General features: G+C 39.0%; 1 protein-coding gene across 35 annotated transcripts in view; it reads right to left on the bottom strand.

Annotated features, from left to right (window-relative positions):
- CFAP20DC (CFAP20 domain containing) overlaps window positions 1-21,983 on the bottom strand; it is a 282,051-nt gene that overhangs the window by 34,060 nt on the left and 226,008 nt on the right. For 32 of the 35 annotated variants that reach the window (XR_014063942.1, XR_014063947.1, XR_014063945.1 and 29 more), the window contains one exon: window positions 4,297-4,391. Coding sequence is in view for 26 of the 35 variants with exons in the window: in XM_081524581.1 (XP_081380707.1) it covers window positions 4,297-4,391 (95 nt within the window). In the remaining 9 variants the exon portion in view is untranslated. Of the gene's footprint in view, window positions 1-4,296; window positions 4,562-9,060; window positions 9,185-21,983 lie in introns of all 35 variants that reach the window. The other 3 variants (XR_014063939.1, XR_014063943.1, XR_014063944.1) reach the window with 2 other exon arrangements.

Below are 21,983 nucleotides of genomic sequence, written 5' to 3'. Positions count from 1 at the left end.
TATCTGTAAAGGAACAAATGTCAAAAACAAATTGACAACTATTTTTTAGGCAGTCTGGTTCATTTTCAAAAGGTCAGTTTGGTAGTTTTCTTGAGTAAGTTCTGAAATCTTAACGCCCTATTTTTAACATTTTCCACGGTCTCCAGGAAAACACATTTTTAGGAAGTGTTAAGGGCACCCGTGCCCATGGTGATTGACATTTGGCAAGTGTGTCGTGGCCCAAGAGAACGGCTGACAGCTGCCTGCTTCTCCATCCAGTTGAATGGCACGGGCTCAGTGTTATTCCTGCCGGCTGGTTGCTCTGCTGGGAGCTGGGCTGTTCACTTCATGGCAGAATTCACACACTTGAGACATTCTGGCCAAACAGAAACTGTGGAATTTGTACTGAATAAAGAAGGGGTTCGGGGGCCTGTATAATGCATGTGTTTACTTCTGTATGGCCTGGGGCAAGTCTTCCAGAGTTATGTGTTGGTCAGGCCATCTTCCCGTTATGTCACTAGCTGCACAGGCACATCTCAGCCTCTCAGTCTCTGATGGACGTGGTGGTTCATCGCATCACTCTCCTGTTCTAAGCCCACGGTTCATGTGTAAAAGGGGGTAACAATAGTACCTACATAACTGTAGGCAAATTCTGAGAATTAAAGTGTACATGGAGGCCTGGGTCAAGGAGGGTGAAATAAATATTTTTGTTATTTTCATCCGGGAAGTCTGAAGATGGAAAAGCCTCTTTCCTTGTGAATCAGTCTTAAAAATTACCTTCATGTCCCAGTGTGATGGTTCTGCATCACAGTGTGAAAGGCACTGCTGTGGAAGAAATCTGGATCCAAATCCTAACTCTGATTGAGCATTTGACCTTGGGCAAGGTCACACTGAGGGCGAGGGACTACATCAGTGTTTTTAACTGGTTCATTAGGGCCCCACGGCAGGGTTCTGAGACCCTAACTCGCACTCAGTCAGAGAGGTTCTACTTGTAACTACTTTACATATTGGGATTTCATATGAGATTTCATTTGACAGAAAAGTCTTTTCATTGCTTATACATAAAGAGGCACTGCATATGGTGACCTACACCTGTTTTAACTGCTACAGTGTATGGGTCTAAGTTCAGTACTCTCATTGTTCAATTTTACAGATATACCAAAAAATTGGAATTGGGGGAAACACTGAAAGTTGGATTTCAATGAACTACCTTCATTTTCTTTCTTTCAAGGTTATTATTACAAGAAATGACCAATTGTATGACATTTCTCCCCCTCTTTCCCTCCCTTTCTCCTTTCCTGTGTCCTAACGAGAACCCAGAGTATCTATTATAATCTATTATAATGTATACCAGAAATTGCACAGGTACTAAGGATCTAGGGGTGTGTAAATTGACAGTCTCTGCTTTTAAAAACTCTTAGACTACCTGGGAAAAAAGACAAGAAACAAGTAAGTGAATCATGAGTTACAAACTGTGAAAAGGCTGTGATAAAAGCTTTGCACAGGGTAAAGTGATAGACTGACTGACTCACATAAGATCGTCTAGAGAGGTCTTTGAGAAGGTGGGCCCAGCAACCACCCAGGCCCGTCAGTCCCGCACCCCAGTCACTCTGCTCTTCATTCAGCCCCTCACTCCCTTGGCCTCGCCCTACATCTGGTCAACATGGTAAGGGCACCCCTCGGTGACCCACCCTGCTGGAGGGAGTGTGGCCACCGGTAATTTGCAACAAGACTGTGTGGGACGGGGAGGCAGGGCTGCAACAGGCGACCAGAGGTCTGCCTTTTTTTTTTTTCCCCTGAAAGAACTTAGCTACTCTACCCTTGAGATATTTTCATTTGTTTTCTTGTAGATTAGGAACTCTCAACAGAAAAGTTATTTTTCAATTCCTGGTTTTATATACAGTATTTTTTGATTAGGTAATTTATTTACTTGGTTCTAAACCAAAAAAAATTAAAGTGAAAACAGCGGTTGGGCTCTGGGGCCAGGCTGCTTGAATTTCAATCCCAGCTCTGCCAATGACTAACCTTGGGCAAATTATTCAAGGGCTCCAAGTCTCAGTTTCTCCAGCTGTAAAAATAACAACTGCATATACAAAAACAGTATCTTCCTCCTGCTGCTGTGAGGACTAATATTTTTTTACATTTTTTTTACAATTGAAGTATAGTGATTTACAATGCTGTGTTTGTTTCTGGTGTACAGTGATTCGGACATATATAGTATATAAACATATATATATTCTTTTTCAAATTTCTTTCTATCATAGTTTATTATAAGACAATGAATATAATTCCCTGTGCTATACAGTAGGACCTTGTTGTTAATCTATTTTATATACAGTAGTTTTCATATGTTAATCCCATACTCCTAATTTACCCTCCAACCAGCCTTCCCCTTTGGTTAACAGTAGGTTTGTTTTCTATGTCTGTGAGACCATTTCTGTTTTGTAAATAGTTCCTTTGTGTCAAATTTTAGATTCCACATATAAGTGACATCATATGATACTTGTCTTTCTCTGTGTGTGTGACTTACTTTTGAGGACTGGATCAACCATTGAGCACAGTGTCTGGCACATATTAAATGCCGAGTTGATGGTACCGAGCAGCAGGAACTCAGGAAGATGCCCAGACCGTCACACCTGTGTGGACTCCTCCTTCTGAGGATACACACCTGAGGCTTGAGCCTAGTATTTTTCTTTGACAAACATTTTATAAGAACAGACGGAAACAAGTTCAGTGTATGCTGTGTTGTTTAAAATGAAGTCAATGACATGTAAAGATTACGCAAGTAAGAAACACTACTTTTTGATGGTCTTAATTAGCTACAAACTATCTAAGCCTATCAGACAAGGGAAAGGTTCAGAAATGGAAATCTAGGGTGACAGGGAGAAGGGGTGCCAGATCTGGTTAACATTGGCCAGAACGTTTCTACAGTCCTCTGAATTTAATGTGTTACTTTGTCTTCGATGAAAGTTCTATTTACCTTCAACATAATTTGAGCCCCTGCTGTCAAAACATCACTTTGCAATGGCGACTTTGAGACATCCTTTCAGCCACTCGTCACCACCATAGATCTTGGGTGCCTCTGCTTAAGGACCACACTCTCAGTTCCTGTGGCTTATTCAGGACACTTAACATAACATATTATTTGCTCCCTCACAGCAAGGTCTCCTCCTGACAGCCAAGATTCTGTTTTTCTGTCATAAGTAATTATAAACGTGCACCTCTAAAAAGAGCCTCAATTTGAGGGGCATCATCTATTTCAGACAGTAAATCACAGTGACATTGCCATCCCTTGGGCGGCCAAAATGCACAACTCAGATGTATGAGCTCTCACTCTGGATTCTCCATACCTGAAGAAAAATGGGACACTCCACTTTTTCCCTGGGGCAATTAGGGAAAAAAATAAATCTGGCAACTTTGTTACAGTAATTTATCCTGGTTTCAATTCTTTTTTATTTTATTTTTAAAGAGACTATAGATAGAAGGCGCCCATCTTTACAATCCAACTTGGAAAATGATCTCAGGGAGTCCCACTCTGATGTGATCTGTCACTCTGATTATGCGTTTTAGGTCTCTCCCTACCCCTCCCATCTCAAGCCCTCTGATTCCGCTGAAGATTCTTTTCTGTTCCTCCTCTACAACACTCCTGACAGTCACGTTCCCTGCTCACAGCCAGAATCTAAATGGTTCATCTTAGAGGCTCTCATCAACAAAGAGAACCCCAGGCAAATTTTCATTCCTGCTTCCTTCCAATTTTTCCATTACTAATACAACCCATTATAGCTCAGTGTCAGCCTCTGCTTTAATGAAAAGGCTGTATCTCTGTATTAACAAAAACATGGACTATCTGGTCTACCTTGTAACAGTACTAACAGCTGGCATTTTGTAGGCACTATTCCAAGCATTTCATATACAGTACACCTCACTGAATCTTCATGAAAAACTTGCAGGTGGGCACCATCTATTATTAGTCTTATTTTATAAAACTGAAATTCATAAAAGTCACACAGCAGGAATTGCTAGAGCTGGAATTCAGATGAAGGTCAATTTGACACCAAAGCCACGCTCTTATGCTTTAAATTATATTTTGCCCAGGGATTAACCTTCAGGAGAACAAGAACAATTTCTCTTTTAAATTCCTTTTAGTTGCAAAGAACCTATCACCCTATAAAATGAGGCACAGATTACCTCATTTTCAATGCGTGAGTCTAAGTGATTATCATTTAATAAAAATAGTGGAATCTCAAAGTGATTGATTTTCTCTATTTATAGTTAATTATTTTTATTTTTTATGCTTGGCATTTTTCATATTCCCACCTTGAACACTCAAGCTTCCAGAAGAATCCTGATGCCGCTCTGAGGACTGTTGACTGGGAGGAACAATTGGTGGGCTCAGCATATTTAACCAGTCCCTAAAAAGGAAAGAAGAAAAAAATGAACCACATGGTTGTAATGCCATATATATAGATTTTTACCTTTCTCCTGGATTTTTAACTCCCTGGGGCTTCCACAAAGAAACATTCTTCCTCCTCCATACTTCAGAAAATAAGATGTCCAGAAATTAGTATTCAGTTTTATAAATCTGTAAATACAAAGTCAGTTACTTCACTAACTAGTTGTTGAATAAACATACCATCTTAATGATGATCACTATTCCTTCGAAAAACACAGTATTGATCTTCAACTATAGCACAGCTCCTCTCACTTGAGAAACTTATTTCAACGAGTCAGAAGAAACACAGAGACACAGCTCCTTAGGACTCTGCATAAGAAAGCCTGACGAAGCCGCCAGTCACATGCCATGACAATAATCCACTCAGTGATTCAAAAGAGAAGTTAGTCTTGGAGTTGTCTGGACCAGCCATGATGGTGGGAGCTGGTATGCATTTACTCTGGGCTTTGGGGCGGGGAAGGGAAAAAGAGGGGAGAGAGGGCTGTTGGGCCCTTGAGTGGCTCAATACTTCAGTTCTCCCAGTATGAATGGGGGCAAAACCACTCCATAAAGCACCTCCTACACTTCCCATCCCTCTGCCTACAACTTCCAACCTCATTTCCCAGTCTCTTTACTTTCCTTTTTTCCATCCTTCTGTCTCCCTGTTCCTCTGGCAGATACCTGGGTGGGGGTGATGCAAGTCGGCAACATTGGGGAAGTATGAGTCACCACGTGTTCTAATTCAAGCCTTTCTCATCTCTGAACTTGCTACTGAGCTTCCTCACGGGAACAGAGCATGAAAGGGAATATGAAGGATTTTCCAAAGTGAATTTTGTTTCTCGCATTGATGTTAGCACTCTGTATCACTGACCTTATTCTTCTCAAAGGGAATATGTCCTCATGACCCCAAATTTTCTTTCTAAATTTCTGCATTTCCTGCAGTCTTTATCTACAATGGGAGAGAGTCCCAACAGGAAACTAAGAGGACTGGCTCCCCAGGCCAATCCTAGCACCATGTTTTCTAAATGTAAGAACTTCACCAAGTCACTTATAACATCACTAGGCCTTATCTATAAAAAAAGAATTGTTACTCAAGTTTTTTTTTTTTTTTGGTTAAGATCAAATGAAAAAAAAAAGGATGAAAAACATTTGGTGTGGATCTGGGTACAGAGCTGCACTCAAAAAGTTTCAGCTATGACTAATACCATCTTCATTATCAACTGAGATCACAGAATGGCTTTACCTACAATGATAAAGCAAGGTAGGATGGATTCTGTTGGAAATTAAATAAGCAAAGGACTGTAGAATAATTTCAAGTCTGTACAATAGAGGTTTTCTTTGCAAGTCGTTTACTCTTCTTGTATAAAAAGTATCTTAATGTAAAAATTATCCAATTCATATCTGTATTATCTTATGATACTTTTGCTCACTGTTCACCTTGGCTATCACCAGATTATGGCTAGTGAAATAAGCAAAGTGAGTTTGCTGTGAAACTGAATTTCAAAATAATAATTAAGGACACCAGAAAGGATTTGTCACAGATTCCCAAGCTAATGTGGCATTTTCTGATAAGCGCCTTTTATTTCCCGTTTAATTATAGCAGACCAAAAAATTTCTACATTGTATAAAATTACAAGGTCACATACAAGTTACCAGCCCAGTGACCTCATTACTCGTTAAGAAAGATGGAGAGCAGGGATGAACAGCAGAAAAATAACACCCTAAGCGACAAATTAGAAACTCGACACCATGGCGGTAGTAGCTTCCAGCCATGTTCCATGGACATCCAGGAGAAAGCAGATGCTATAAAAGGTATTACTTCTTAGGCCAATGATTTGGTTAATGCTGTTGTTGTTGTTGTTGTTGTTGTTTTGTCAGCAGCAGCTATAAAAAGTACAGAGTTATTCTTTTTGTGGTTTTTTTTTTTTTTTGCTTGTTTTAAAGTAATTTCAGGGACTTTCCTGGCAGTCCAGTGGTTAAGCTTTTGCCTTCCAATACAAGGGGTGCAGGTTTAATTTCTGTCTGAGGAGCTGAGATTGCCCAAATGCCTTGTGGCCAAAAAATAAAAACAAAGAAGCAATATTGTAACAAATTCAATCAAGACTTTAAAAATGGTCACATCAAAAAAAAAATCTTATCATGCCGAGGTCTGACAGAAAACAACAAAATTCTGTAAAGCAATTATCCTTCAATAAAAAAATAAATTAAAAAAAACCTTAATTTCAGATTTATAGAAAAGGTTCAATAACAGTACAGAGAACCGTATCATCCTTCACACAGACTCTCCAATTTAAACATTTGGTCACATTTGCTATCTATCTATCTATCATCATCTCTCTATCAAGGGTTGGTAAAGTACGTCCACAGGCCACATCTGGCCCACCGCCTGCTTTTATAAGACCTGTAAACCAAAACTAGTTTTAATATATTTTACTGGTTGAAAACAATTAAAATAGTAATGTTTTGTGATACATGGAATTTATATAAAATTCACATTTCAGTGTCCATAAATAAAGCTTCATTGGAATACAGCCATGTTCATCAGTTTATGTACCATCTATGACAGCTTTCGCGCTATGATTCAGAGTTTAAATATTTGGTATCTGGCCTTTTACAGAAAATGTTTGATGGCCCTTGATCTATAACCATGAGCTCATATTGATTTCTCTAATACTAATATAATACCACAGAGTCATTTTCATCTTTCCCTTTTCTGTATTTGTAACTCCCTTCTGACACTTAGGAAACTGGCTTCCATTAGCCTCAGTATATTTACTTATTTTCTGGAGTACAGAACACACCAAAAGTAGTTTCAGAATTGTTAAGCAAACAAAACAGCCAATAAACACACCAAACCTACTCTCTAGGATTCTCTGTTTATGCTTCTTTTTATCTTCAGTCAAAATACCAGGTTCAAAATTTACTTAAACTAGTTTTTTTTTTTTTACTATTATTTTTATTAGCAGCATGTTAAACATTGACAATATGAGTAGTATTATTAGACCATTATTACCATATTATTAATATTATTTTAATTAATTTACCTTAATTGGAGAATAATTACTTTACAATATTGTGATGGTTTTTGGCACGCATCAACATGAATCTGCCACATGTATACATGTGTCCCCCTAACCTACCACTTCAGTGTGGTTATATTATTCATTTGAAATACAGCTAGTGTCATTTGCTTCTGTTTGTATTATATTTTAGGTCTTTCCCCTTGATTTTTATTAAATTTGCTGTGAGTACGTATTAAAATATTAACAGTTCAAAAGTCAAACATTCACAGAAAGACACAGTTCAGTTAATAGATTTCTCTCATCCCTTTCAGTTTGTTTCCACCCCCTCAACACTTCAACACCATCCCCACCCACTCCTCCAAAGGTAATCAATTTCATTAGTTTTGGTATTTCTACCTTTCTTTTTGCAAAAATTCAGCTGATACACATCTATTTTTCATTCTTCTTCCTTCTAATGCAAAAGGTACAATACTATATCACTCTTTTGCACTTTCATTTTTTCCAACTTAAAATATATCTGGGAAATTATTCATACCAATTCATAGAGAATGTCCTCATTTTTCTTTCTTTCTTTTTTTTTTTTTACAGCTGCACAGTACTTGTACTTGTGTGTGTGTTCAGTCATGTTTGAGTCTCTTCAACCCTATGGATTGTAGCCCACTATCACCATGTCCCTCTCTGTCCATGGACAGCAAGAATACTGGAGTGGGTTGCCCTTTCCTCCTCCAGGGGATCTTCCCAACCCAGAGATCGAACCTGTGCCTCCTGGGTCTCCTCCATTGGCAGGCAGATTCTTTACCACTGAGCCACCTGGGAAACCCACTCCACAATGTGGCATACATTTATTTCACCACTCTCCTTTGGGCAAGTTTTAAATATTTTGTGATTATTGCTATTAATGCTATAATGAATAACTTTGGGCACTTCTATTTTTGTATACTTGAAGATATATCTTCAAGGTAAATTGTTGGAAGTGGGATTCCTGCAACAAAAGGTAAATGCATACTTCGCTTGGTTAGATACTGACAAATTTTCTTCACAAGGATTGTACCCTTCAGTATTCCCACCAGCAACATCTGAGAGTGCTCATTTCCCAAAGACATGTCACAATACTATGTAGTCAAGTTTTTAATGCTTTCCAATCTGAGAGATAAGAACTAAGATCTTATTTAATAATTTCATTTTTTAAAGAGCAATCTCCTTTTATGGGATGACTTGTTAATCAGCAGAAATGTGTAGTCTAGCACCTGTACCTTACATGTTTACATTTTTATAGGAGATATTTAATGCTAAGTCATTGTTTTGACCCTTGATCAATTCATTTAAGCTTCTGTCTTCCCAGAAGCAGGCCACAAACATCTAGGGATGGGGGAGTGTCAGTTCAGGCTCACTCACACAGGTCGAGCCCTAGCTCAGTTCTGAACTGTGTCCTTGGCCTGCTTCTCACCTGCTCCTGCTCTTTGTCTCGCATTTCCACGTTGTTTGGACTTGATACTCTGTTTTGTTCGGCTTCCTCACCTCTGACTAGAAACCTTTTCTCTCAAAGACAGAATATTGGTTCATAAATATGTTTTAGTAATATGAGAAACTAAGAAACTATACTTTTTTTTTGAAACTTAAACATACCCCAAAAGTTCTTAATAGCTTTTCTTCATAGGATTCATCTCTCATTTGAAGCAGGAAGATCAAACAATAAGTTGAAAACACAAACTCTGTGTTGGAAACTCTTCTGTATGTCTCTTAAGAGGGGCTGGAATAAATATTAAGATGCTATTGTTTAATTTTGGTTGTTTTCTGCGGGAGGTCTCTAACCAGATTCTCAGTGTTCTTATTTTGAAGGCCTTTTACAACATTTCCACCAAGTGCTTATCTAGTCTATGTATTTAATTACCATCACTGACTGTGCACTTACTACTTTCAAAGATCATATTTCATCTTCAAATAGCTTTGACTATTAGAAAGTTTTTCTTAATGCTGAAGGAAAAAATTTAATTTCATTTCCATGTTTCTCCTACAGCTACCCCTTGGGGCTTCTAAAGAACAATTTTAATCTTTCTCTAAGACACAGTAGGAGAGAGTTAAGGAACTGTCCATCCAGAACTCCTTCCCTCCCTTCTCCTTGCAACAGCTCCCTCTGACCACATGACCTGGAATGATCATGTTCCTGCATGAGCCCAGAGGCTCAGGTGATTGGTCCAGAAGTAGACACCTGACTTAATCTGGGTCAATCATTGTGCTTCCCTAGAACTTCTGAAACTGCATATGAAAAAGAGGGACAGTCCCAGAATGAAGATGAATGCCCAAAGAAGTGAAACTCAGAAGCCACTGGTGACCACACTCCCTGTCATGTGGTAGAAGCCAGTCTGAAGAGAGAATGAAGCAGCCTAAAGTCTGGGTTCTGGGAATAAAACAGTAGTGGTACAAACTGAATGTACTGGGAAACTGGGGAGATGATATAGGGGTTTGGTTTGGTACCTCAAGAATCTGAGGTCTTGCTCTTTTCTCTATGTGCTGATGTGTTAGAAATATTTAGGATCCATTACCGGGTCCCAGTCTTAGCTCTTGTATATGCTGACACTGCTCCACATCCATCTGCTATCGTCCTCTTCTATGCTTTTAGAATCTCTCCCCGGCAAACTTCCACCAGCCAATCTGGACTCCCTTGAATCCAGAGTGAGCTTTTCAAAATTTGCTCTTAGGGCAAAAGCCCAAATTCTACAAAAAGCCAAAATTCTTCAAAAAGCCCCACTTTTTAAAGCTTTGTGTAGTCTGATTCTTACTATCCCTACAGCATATTTTTGTGCCTCCCCTCACTGTTACTGCCACTCTACCCCCAAGCGTCAGAGGGAGAGCCCATCCTTACTTAGTCTCTATCCCCAAAATAGCCTAATATGATAGACTGAATGTTTGTACCACCTCCAAATTCACAGGATGAAATCTTACTCCCAGTATGATGGTGTCTGGATGTATGGTCTTTGGGAGGTGCTTAGGTCAAGAGAATGGAGCCCTCACAAGTGGGATTTAGTGTCCTAGAGGGTCTTGACTCATCTGCCATATGAGGTCACAGTGAGAAGATAGCTGTCTATGAAACATGAGGAGGGCTCTCACAAAATACAAAATCTGCCAGGACTTTGATCTAGGACATCTCAGCCTCCAGAACTGTAAGAAATAAATCTCTGTTGTTCATAAGCCACTGATTCTATGGTGTACTGTTATAGCATGCTAAATGGACCAAGAAACCTAGTTTACTTTCTCCATCTTTTGGCTCAAATTTTACTTCAGAGAATCCCTGCCTGAGTTCTAAGTCTACTGCAGCTTTAAAATCAGTCAACGTTCCAGCAGAAAACACTTGGCACGCTCAAATTAGGATGATATGAGGAGGGCTTAAGAAAGGGCTTATTACAAAGGTAAGGGTGGGAATAGGGAAACCAAAGGGATAGCATAGAATTCCAGGGCTTTCGCCATCTCCCCTCACCCACCCTCAGCCCTGAGGGAGAAGAAAAGAACCATGGACAGAATCCACAAAGAGAGAGGGTGTCCTTAAGAGAAGCTGTGCCAGACTGGAAGATCCATATGGCAGACAATCGTGTCTGTCTTCTTCACCTTTGGCTTGATACAGCTACTCAATAAATGTTTGTTGAATGAATGAATGAACAAATACTTGTAGGAAGGCCGAGGCTGTAAGAGAAAGATACACAAGTGGGAGTGAAAAGATTGGAAAACGGATCATTCTCTGAGGAAGACCTAGAGAGGAGGTTAGGAGAACACACCCTGAGAGCAGTAGGAGGAATAACAGGAGTCATAAAAGGCAGCTAGCTGAAAACATCATGAGGATGATTCTTCCCAGATACTTCTTCCTCTCTCATCATAAAAGTGCTCCCAGAGGATGTTTACATTATGGCGACATCTGGAATAGGACTGTGTCTCTTCTGTAGCAAAAGTTGGGAAACATATTATGTAAACAAGTACTCTATTTTTATCTCATATAAACCCAGGTTTATTTAGACATGCAGCAAACAGTCATACAAAAGGAAAATCATATTCTTTCTTCTGGCCTCTACAAAACAATCTCTCCTGCCCATGTCTTTGCAAGAAAACCCATAAAACAAAGAGAATCCTGCTCCCCTAAGTGTTCAGTGCTACAAGAAATCACAAAAATCATTATCTTATTTTACTCTGCTAAATACTTTATACGTTCTCTGCAGAACTGAATATCTTTCCAGTTTGGCAGTATTTTCCCTTAGGTTAAGAAAATATTAATGACGTATCATCTCGAGATTATTTTACAGACATTGACTCATTAGATATAGCAGGTAATTCAACTCTGGAGGCACAAATCCAGGCATCAGCCATCAAATACAACTATAACATGTGACAGTAATATCCCATCTACTTGAAACAACATGGAAAAAAGGCTTCTCCACACTATTATCAGCTTAGCTGCCTTATAATTTTACACTGAATAGATGTTTATCAAGCCCCTGCAGTGCTGCAGACTTTGTGCTGTGTATTGAGGAGTAAGACATGATTCCTACCCTTGAGGAAATCAGTTTCCTGAAGACAGACTGTTAAGACCAACATTTATAAGAGAGTGAAATAAGTATTGTTAAACAGAGGTAAGCCCAGGGAACCTCTTAAGAGTTAGGAGGAGGGCTGTGATAAGGATTTTTCTGTTTAGCAAAACTGATAAAAGGATTCTTTCTGAAGTATGAAAATGAGGTCACAAGACAGAGAAGAGATGGAAGAGTATTCTAAACGGAATGGCATGCGCCACAGTAGAAAGGTGTAGAGCGTTTGAGGTCCCTCCAGCAGTGTGAAGTGATGGGCAATGGGTATTTATACATGTGTTGAATGAGGAGATACAACAATACTGAAGAAGGCAGTGGTCTTAAACGGAAGCTAAGAAGTTCCTACTTTATTTAGCAGGCCCTGGGAATCTACTGAAGGCTTTTAGGTCAGAAGAAGCTTGGACGTGCACTTTAGAAACATCATGGCAGTATCTGTGTGGAGAATGGATTGGTGGGAAAAAGAGGGGGCCAGAAAAATCATTTAATCTAGGAAAGAAAGAACGATTTTATTTAGGAAGTTTAGTTCACATGTGTTTGAAAACACATATGAGGAACACGGAACCTTCCCCTTGACAAAATTCACTTTCTACTGTATCCAATTACTGTTGTAAGACACAGCAATCTCCTGAGAATACATCTTGTTTTTGTAATCCTGTGAGAGTGAAGGTCTCTAGAGATGGCAGTATACTTCAAGGATCTTAACACTCTAACAACGAAAGTTTTAGCTTCTTTCTGTGTGTCCCATATATTATATAAGTTAAATTCAAATAGTTATTGAGTATCCTTGTACCCAACAGTGTACTGGATATATGAGGACACTGAACAAATACAAGACATAGTACCAGGAAAGTAGTCAAACGCATGAATAGGCAAGTCAGAAGAAAAGACAGAAATGCTCCTGCCTCCCCCAAATAGGGGAAGATACTTGGCCATGTATATGGCTATAAAAATGCAAGTTAAAATACTGAGATACTATTGACACATAATGGCTTGGCAAAAGTTCTAAAGTTTGATGATACTCAGTATGAGCTGAAGGAATGTAAATTAGTGAACAATTTGGTAATACCTATCAAAATTACTTTTGACCAAGTAATTTCACTGTTAGAAGCTTACTGTAGGACTTCCCTGGTGGTCCAGTGGTTAAGAATCCACCTGCCAATGCAAGACACATGAGTTTCATTCCTGTTCTGGAAGGATTCCACATGCCTCGGGGTAACTAAGCCCATGGACCACAACCACTGGACCTGGTGTGCTCTGGAGCCCATATTCCAAAACAAGAGAAGCCACTGCAATGAGAAGCCTACACGCTGCAATTGAAGACTACCCCCAACTCGCCACAACTAGATAAAGCCTGGGCAAAGCAATGAAGACGCAGAGCAGTCAAAAATAAATAACTATTTAAAAATAAATACAAAGAACAAATTAAAAAAAAAACCTTATTGTAAACACATACTTGCCCAAGCTCATAAAGATATGTGTGTGAGGATATTTACTACAGCATTGTTTACAGTAACAAAAAGCTGGAAACCACTGAAACGTCTAGCAGCAGAGAACTTACTAAAAATATTATGATATATTCAACAATTAAATAATATCCAGCAGCTAACTGATTGTCATGTGAAAATTCAGAAAGAGGTTCAAAAATCTATCCAGTAAAAATCTAAAAATCAAGTTGTACTGTAGAAGAGTATACAGATTTATCCTATTTATGTCAAAAATACATGGTTGTTATTGTTCAGTTGCTGAGTGGTGGTCGATGCTTTGCGACCTCATGGACTACAGCACGCCATAATTCTCTGTCCTTCACCACCTCCTGGAAATTGCTCAAACTCATGTCCATTGAGTCTGTGATGCCATCCAACCATCTCATCCTCTGTTGTTCCCTTCTCCAACTGCCTTCAATCTTTCCTAGCATCAGGGTCTTCTCTAGTGAGTCAGCTCTTCGCATCAGGTGGCCAAAGTATTGGAGCTTCAGCTTCAGCATCAGTCCTTCCAATGAACAGTCAGGACTGATTCCCTTTAGGATTTGACTGGCTGGATCTCCTTGCAGTCCAAGGGACTCGCAAGAGTCTTCTTCAGCACCACATTTCGAAAGCATCAATTCTTTGGTGCTCAGCCTTTTTTATCATTCAGCTCTCACATCCATACGTGACAACTGGAAAAACCACAGCTATGATTATACAGACCTTTGTAGGCAAAGTAATGTCTCTGCTTCTTAACATGCAGTCTCAGTTGCTCATAGCTTTTCTTCCAAGGAGCAAGCGTCTTTTAATTTGATGGCTGCAGTTACCATCCACAGTGATTTTGGAGCCCAAGAAAATAAATTCTGTCACTGTTTCCATTGTTTCCCCATTTATTTGCTGTGAAGTGATGAGACCGGATGTCATAATTTTGGTTTTTTGAATGTTGAGTTTTAAGCCAGTTTTTCACTGTCCTCTTTCACCTTCATCAAGAGGCGTTTTAATTCCTCTTCACTTTCTGCCATCAGGGTGGTGTAATCTGCATATCTGAGATTACTGATATTTCTCCCTGCAATCTTGATTCCAGTTCAGTTCAGTCGCTCAGTCGTGTCCGACTCTTTGCGACCCCATGAACTGCAGCACGCCAGGCCTCTCTGTCCATCACCAACTCCCGGAGTCTACCCAAACCCATGTTCATCGAGTCGGTGATGCCATCCAACCATCTCATCCTCTGTCGTCCCTTTCTCCTCCTGCCCCCAATCCTACCCAGCATTAGGGTCTTTTCCAATGAGTCAACTCTTCGCATGAGGTGGCCAAAGTATTGGAGTTTCAGCTTCAACATCAGACCTTCCAATGAACACCCAGGATTGATCTCTTTTAGGATCGATTGATTGGATCTCCTTGCAGTAAGGGACTCTCAAGAGTCTTCTCCAACACCACAGCTCAAAAGCATCAATTCTGCGGCGCTCAGCTTTCTTCACCGTCCAACTCTCACATCCATACATGACCACTGGAAAAACCATAGCCTTGACTAGACGGACTTTTGTTGGCAAAGTAATGTCTCTGCTTTTAAATATGCTATCTAGGTTGGCCATAACCTTCCTTCCAAGGAGTAAGCGTCTCTTAATTTCATGGCTGCAGTCACCATCAGCAGTGATTCTGGAGCCCAAAAAAATAAAGTCTGACACTGTTTCCACTGTTTCCCCATCTATTTCCCATGGAGTGATGGGACCAGATGCCATGATCTTAGTTTTCTGAACGTTGAGCTTTAAGCCAACTTTTTCACTCTCCTCCTTCACCTTCATCAAGAGGCTCTTTAGTTCTTCTTCACTCTCTGCCATAGGGTGGTGTCATCCGCATATCTGAGGTTATTGATATTTCTCCCGGCAATCTTGATTCCAGCTTGTGTTTCTTCCAGCCCAGCGTTTCTCATGATGTACTCCGCATATAAGTTAAATAAGCAGGGTGACAATATACAGCCTTGACGTACTCCTTTTCCTATTTGGAACCAGTCTGTTGTTCCATGTCCAGTTCTAACTGTTGCTTCCTGACCTGCATACAGGTTTCTCAAGAGACAGGTCAGATGGCCCGGTATTCCCATCTCTTTCAGAATTTTCCACAGTTTATTGTGATCCACACAGTCAAAGGCTTTGGCATAGTCAATAAAGCAGAAATAGATGATTTTCTGGAACTCTCTTGCTTTTTCGATGATCCAGCAGATATTGGCAATTTGATCTCTGGTTCCTCTGCCTTTTCTAAAACCAGCTTGAACATCTGGAAGTTCACGGTTCACATATTGCTGAAGCCTGGCTTGGAGAATTTTGAGCATTACTTTACTAGCATGTGAGATGAGTGCAATTGTGCGGTAGTTTGAGCATTCTTTGGCATTGCCTTTCTTTGGGATTGGAACGAAAACTGACCTTTTCCAGTCCTGTGGCCACTGCTGAATTTTCCAAATTTGCTGGCATATCGAGTGCAGCACTTCCACAGCATCACCTTTGAGGATTTGAAATAGCTCAAGACCTTCTGGAACTAACACCCAAAAAAGATGTCCTTTTCATTATAGGGGACTGGAATGCAAAAGTAGGAAGTCAAGAAACACCTGGCGTAACAGGCAAGTTTGGCCTTGGAGTACAGAATGAAGCAGGGCAAAGGCTAATAGAGTTTTGCCACGAGAACGCACTGGTCATAGCAGACACCCTATTCCAACAACACAAGAGAAGACTCTACACGTGGACATCACCAGATGGTCAACACCAAAATCAGATTGATTATATTCTTTGCAGCCAAAGATGGAGAAGCTCTATACAGTCAGCAAAAACAAGACCGGGAGCAGACTGTGGCTCAGATCATGAACTGCCTATTGCCAAATTCAGACTTAAATTGAAGAAAGTAGGGAAAACCACTAGACCATTCAGGTATGACCTAGAACAAATCCCTTATGAGTATACAGTGGAGGTGACAAATAGATTTAAGGGACTAGACCTGATAGACAGAGTGCCTGATGAACTATGGACAGAGGTTCGTGACATTGTACAGGAGACAGGGACCAAGAAAATCCCCATGGAAAAGAAATGCAAGAAAGCAAAATGACTGTCTGAGGAGGCCTTACAGATAGCTGGGAAGAGAAGTGAAGCGAAAAGCAAAGGAGAAAAGGAAAGATATTCCCATCTGAATGCAGAGTTCCAAAGAATAGCAAGGAGAGATAAGAAAGCCTTCCTAAGCGATCAGTGCAAAGAAATAGAGGAAAACAACAGATTGGGAAAGACTAGAGATCTCTTCAAGAAAATTAGAGACACCAAAGGAACATTTCATGCAAAGATAGGCTCGATAAAGGACAGAAATGGTATGGACCTAACAGAGGCAGAAGATATTAAGAAGAAGTGGCAAGAATACACAGAAGAACTGTACAAAAAAGATCTTCATGACCCAGATAATCACGATGTTGTGATCACTCACCTAGAGCCAGACATCCTGGAATGTGAAGTCAAGTGGGCCTTAGAAAGCATAACTACGAACAAAGCTAGTGGAGGTGATGGAATTCCAGTTGAGCTTGATTCCAGAACAGTATGAAAAAACACATAAACAAAACATATTTTCTTGTATATGCATAGAAAGTTTCTGAAAGGTGCACAAGAAACTGTTATTCTGGGAGCAGGGATGCAAAGTTGGGGGTGGGAGAGTAAGACTTATTTCTCATAACAATTTTTCTACTTTGGCTGAATTTTTAAAAAATTACTTTCCTTTTTAAAGGCAGATTCTTGTTCTTCCGTAGCTTCCAATTTGATGGCATCTATAAGAAAACTCCTCTGAAACACAGCTTAAAAATATCTACCAAAAAGTACTTTAGGTTGACAAGCGCTTACTGGAAACAAAAGTCTCAACTGGTCTCTCAACCAATGGAGGAGGAGGGAAGAAAATGGGGTGCCTTCCTCATGCCAACACACACCATCTGAGCTGATCCTAGCAGCCTTCCCCATTGGAAATATCAACTTCAGCGATGAAAGCAGAACGTTTTGGGTCCTTATAAATGTTGGTAAAGTTCCTGGAAATTGTCAAGATTTCATTTGCATAAACAACAGCTGCTTTAATGCTATAGATATGACTTAAAAAAAATAGGTGGTGGCTTATTATTTTTAACACATCATTCACCAGCCTGAGTATTAGAGCAAAATGGTTCCTGGATGAAATCAGCAATGTCAGGTCTGACAATTCACTGACACAACTTGACAAAGAATAGTTACAATGGAGAAGTGGAAGATGCTCTACCATAGAGGGGAGGCCTGGCTTAAAGCTCAGAGGGAACACATAGCCTCTTCTCATTCTAGGAGATGTATTCATGGGAGTGTGTGAAAAGAAATTTAAAATTATGTTTTAACTAGCTTTTCAAAGAGTTTCTTTTCTTTTCTTTTTTTAGTTACTGGAAAATAAAACGTCTTAGCCTCGTGGAACACTAAGCAGTGACTCACTTATCCTTTACCTTTTGTTGGAGGGGAATAATTTTGGGGTGAAAATTCTCAAGGAAGTCAGTTTATCTCCTCAAACCAGAAAAAACTAATCAAGCATTGTCTGATTAATTAGAGACACTTGAAAAAAATGCTAACAAGGCCTACAGCTGTAATCAATTTAATCAACATGCAGAGAGCCAATCTGGTTTTCTTGATTAACAAAGCTGAATGTTAAACAGAGAGTGTGACATTGTAGTGCCATTAGCTAAAAGTTACAAATTGAGCATTTTCCCAAAATACTCAAAGTCAGGTCAGGAAACAGTGAAAACTTTCTTTCTTATGATGAGGACCGTGGGAATGAATAGTTCAATTTTTTCCCTTGATACTTTCATGCCAGAAGTTTCATATAAATAGAGGAAATGTGTAGTAACTTCAGAATGTTTCAATTAAGACAAAAAAATCAACCTCCTGGAAAGACCATATAATAATAAAGTAAAGACAAAAAAAGTGATGTGAGATTTCTCTGTTTAATATCATCCAAGTTGGTTATGGAATTCAGCAGTTACAGACACACCAGACACACAGAGATGAAATTTCTCTTATTACATTTTTAAGATGTGAATGCAAAATGCATCTATATAGTGCCTAATGAGTAAATTGGAAAATTCAATTTGCTTATTTTATTTGCATGAAGTCAATTTAAATGTCTCATGCAAGATTGCCTTATTAATGGTTTGTTTCTTGCTCTTAAAAACCATAGTAGTATAGCTATAAAATGATGATTAGATTTTGTGTGGCAGATCTTTGCAATGAAGTCTGGAGTTTTATCTGTTAAAACAGTAATTCTCCATCTTTTTTTGGGGGGGTAAAATTGTCTTTTTCTGTGCTTGGAATTTAGTAATACTGCTAAATGCTGCTAACTAGTGTGTGGCAATCAGATATTATATTTGTCATGTATGATTTTACCAAAATAGGTTTGTTATGGAGATATGTCAGTGACTTCCCTAAAAATTACACTGAAAATAATTCAAAGTCATCTTACTGTCATTCCCATTCACATTTTCTTGAAGAGAAGTGGAAAGGAAAGAGTACACAGGGCATGGAAGGAAAATGCACAGAGTGAGCTGTTGGAAGAGCTAAAGTCTACCCATTAGTACGTATAATAGTAGTTTTGATTTTGGTTGGCAGAACACATTTTTCTGCTATCTCTTCTGAGAACCTAGCTTTTGTTTCTTATGGGCAACTCACATCATGTGCTTTGGGATATAAACCTTCCTTTACTCCCAGTCTGGGGACAGGCTTGAGATCCAGAGTGGGCTAGAGTTTACTTTTGGGCTTTTGTTGGGTTTATGAGGAGGGTCCTGACTCAAGTCCACTAAAACATGTATAGGTGAATGACATCTACTGAGTGTATTTTCCAAACAGAAAAAAAAAAGGCTGAGCAAAAATGTGAAAGGTTATGGTATTTCTCAAGAAGTCCTTCAGAACCTATTTCTATGGGAAATTTTAATATTATTTTACAGCAGAAGGATGCACATAGAATGAGGATTTTTTCATTACAAAGAAACATCTTTGAAGATGCAGAGCAAACAACTATCTCTTCAAATAACAGATTTATCTTATTTTGGGGGGACATTCAAAAATATCTGAATGCCACTTTATACCTCACTTGTAGGTGCTGACAACAGAGTGGTGACAAAGCCACAGTCCCTGCTTATATGGAGCTTACAGTTAGGGGTGGAGACTATATATATATATACACTGTAAAAAAAATACATATATATAGAAAAAGAATATATATTTTATATTCATAAGGAAGTGAAGGAGTTCAGTATATCCTAAAATATGCCAACTTGACATAATGATTATTTTGAGCTGAAGGCAATGAAAAGAAACAGAAGAAAAAGATCTCTACTCACCCCATCTCTTCCAGGAAGGGTAGGATGATTTTAATCACTGGAGACAACTCTAGACTCTTATCAGAGGTGGCACCAGAGGAATCTATTAAGATGTAACAAACTTTACTAACTAGCCCTCCCTTCCATTGGTTTCCCCATGTATTTACCCTCCCACAATTTGCCATCTCTAGAGGCTCAAAGTTTCTTTGTCTTATCACTTTGCTAAAAAATTTATTGTTCTTTGGTTAAGATGCTGTATAAGCCAAAGTTCTAACCACTCCTCTGAGTTCCATCACTGAGTTCTTCCATGTGTATGTACACTACATAAGCGTTAGTAAGCTTCTGTCTGCTTTCCTGTTTGTTTTGTTAGTTTGTCTTTTGTCAGTCTAATTTGCAGGAGAACCTAGGAGGGTAGAGAGAAAAAGTATTTTCTAGCCTACAAATAGCAAAAAATGCTAATAAAATTTTTTAAATGAAGATTTAATGAGTATTTCATACTAATAGCTCTAGCACAGAGTTAAGGTGCTAGGTTTTCATGAAAACTCCAACCTATTGCATATGGATTGATTCCAAATGCACAAGGAGAACGGGAACCAGAGCATGTCTGATTTGGAGCCATTTTTCAGAGATGGATGTTTCTAACATATTAGGCCTCTCAGATGAACAAATAAAGTTCACATTTAAACTCTGTTTACAAGGGAGATCCTATTGCTAAGAATCCACAGACATTTTCCTGTGCAGAGCACTGTGCAAGGAGTAATGGGGAAGCAATGGGAATCAAGTAGAAAAAAATGCATTACTTTAGAGCAACCACTTCAACTTCTAGGATTGATTCCCTAAAACCAGCATGGCTTGGTTGGTCACTGAATGGAACACTAACATATTCCTATGCTGCATATCTGGATGAACATTTGTTTAATCCACAGTGGAAAACACATTGACAACTGGGTATAGAGTTCAGCATTAGGGATGAGGCATATATTTGGGGTACCAACAGAGCACATAATTTAAACTGCACAGATTTTGATTTGACCTTAAATTTCCTTCTAGCTTTGCAAATTTGGGGTTAAACTCTGCCTCTGTCACCTCAGCTGGAATATTGGAATTATAGGACTGACAACAGCATATGGAAACTCTCACCACTTAGTGCCCGCTACAGAAATGGAGTGAATAGTGATAGGTGTAGTAATAGTAATAGCGTCAGTAGCTATTATTATTTGAAATTACAGAAAAAGAGTCACTTTCAACTTTATTAACACCTTTTAGAGAGTCATAATACAACTATGTGTTAAGTGCTTTATAACTAAGCCCTTTGCAAATCAACAGCATAAAACTTTGCAGCTTGTTCTAACTTTAACTAGAGAATAATTGCCTTAAAATTAGAATACAAAATAAAACCATCTAAACCTTTCTACAGAATAATTGGGACTTAATGGTGCAGAAAGAGTAGGTGGGGTTTAATTTAATGCTCTAATTTAGCTCTCTGGGCTTTTGTCAAGAATAACTACAGGGTATCATTTTCATCATTAAGCGTGTCAGATTATCAGATGCCATATTTATGTACTGATTTCCATTTTCTTTTCAAAGTTTGGTTATTCCTTTATGTTCACTAGTCAAATAAAACAATGATATGCTAAAAAGAAGGCTCTGTGAGGTGAATGACAATTTAATTTTCCCTCAGTGTTGGGTGGCTGCACAAGAAAATAAAGAACTGGAAAAAGTTGACAGAATGTTAAGTTGACTAGATTTATTTTCCAGTAGTTGCAGAGTGTATTAATTGTAACATTTCAGTTAATGAAAAATATTATGATAGGACGCTGATCTGGGTGATAAACAGACTTTTGATCAAATATGATGGTAAGATGCTATTTTTAAAACATAGGGAGGAAATAATCAGATTTCTTTTGTGGCCAGGACCATTCTAATGCATAAATTGGACTTGTCAAGGAGGACAATACTTCTTTATTGTCACCAAGCTACCACCATCACCATTATTATTACTCATGGTGTTACCCCAGTTTCTATTCAACCTAAAGATGGTCCTTGTTCCATAGAAAGCTTATATGCTAAAGTGTAAGCTTAGCAGGAAGATACAGAAACACTTGAACACCAGAAAGGATGGAAGGTACAGAAACATTCAAATACCAGAAAGAGCAAACTGACTATTATTAGATT

Source organism: Giraffa tippelskirchi, chromosome 9, assembly GCF_054371585.1.
Source record: "Giraffa tippelskirchi isolate mGirTip1 chromosome 9, T2T-mGirTip1v1.2.pri, whole genome shotgun sequence".
Classification (NCBI taxonomy): domain Eukaryota; kingdom Metazoa; phylum Chordata; class Mammalia; order Artiodactyla; family Giraffidae; genus Giraffa; species Giraffa tippelskirchi.
This window is presented reverse-complemented; position numbering and strand designations above follow the sequence as displayed.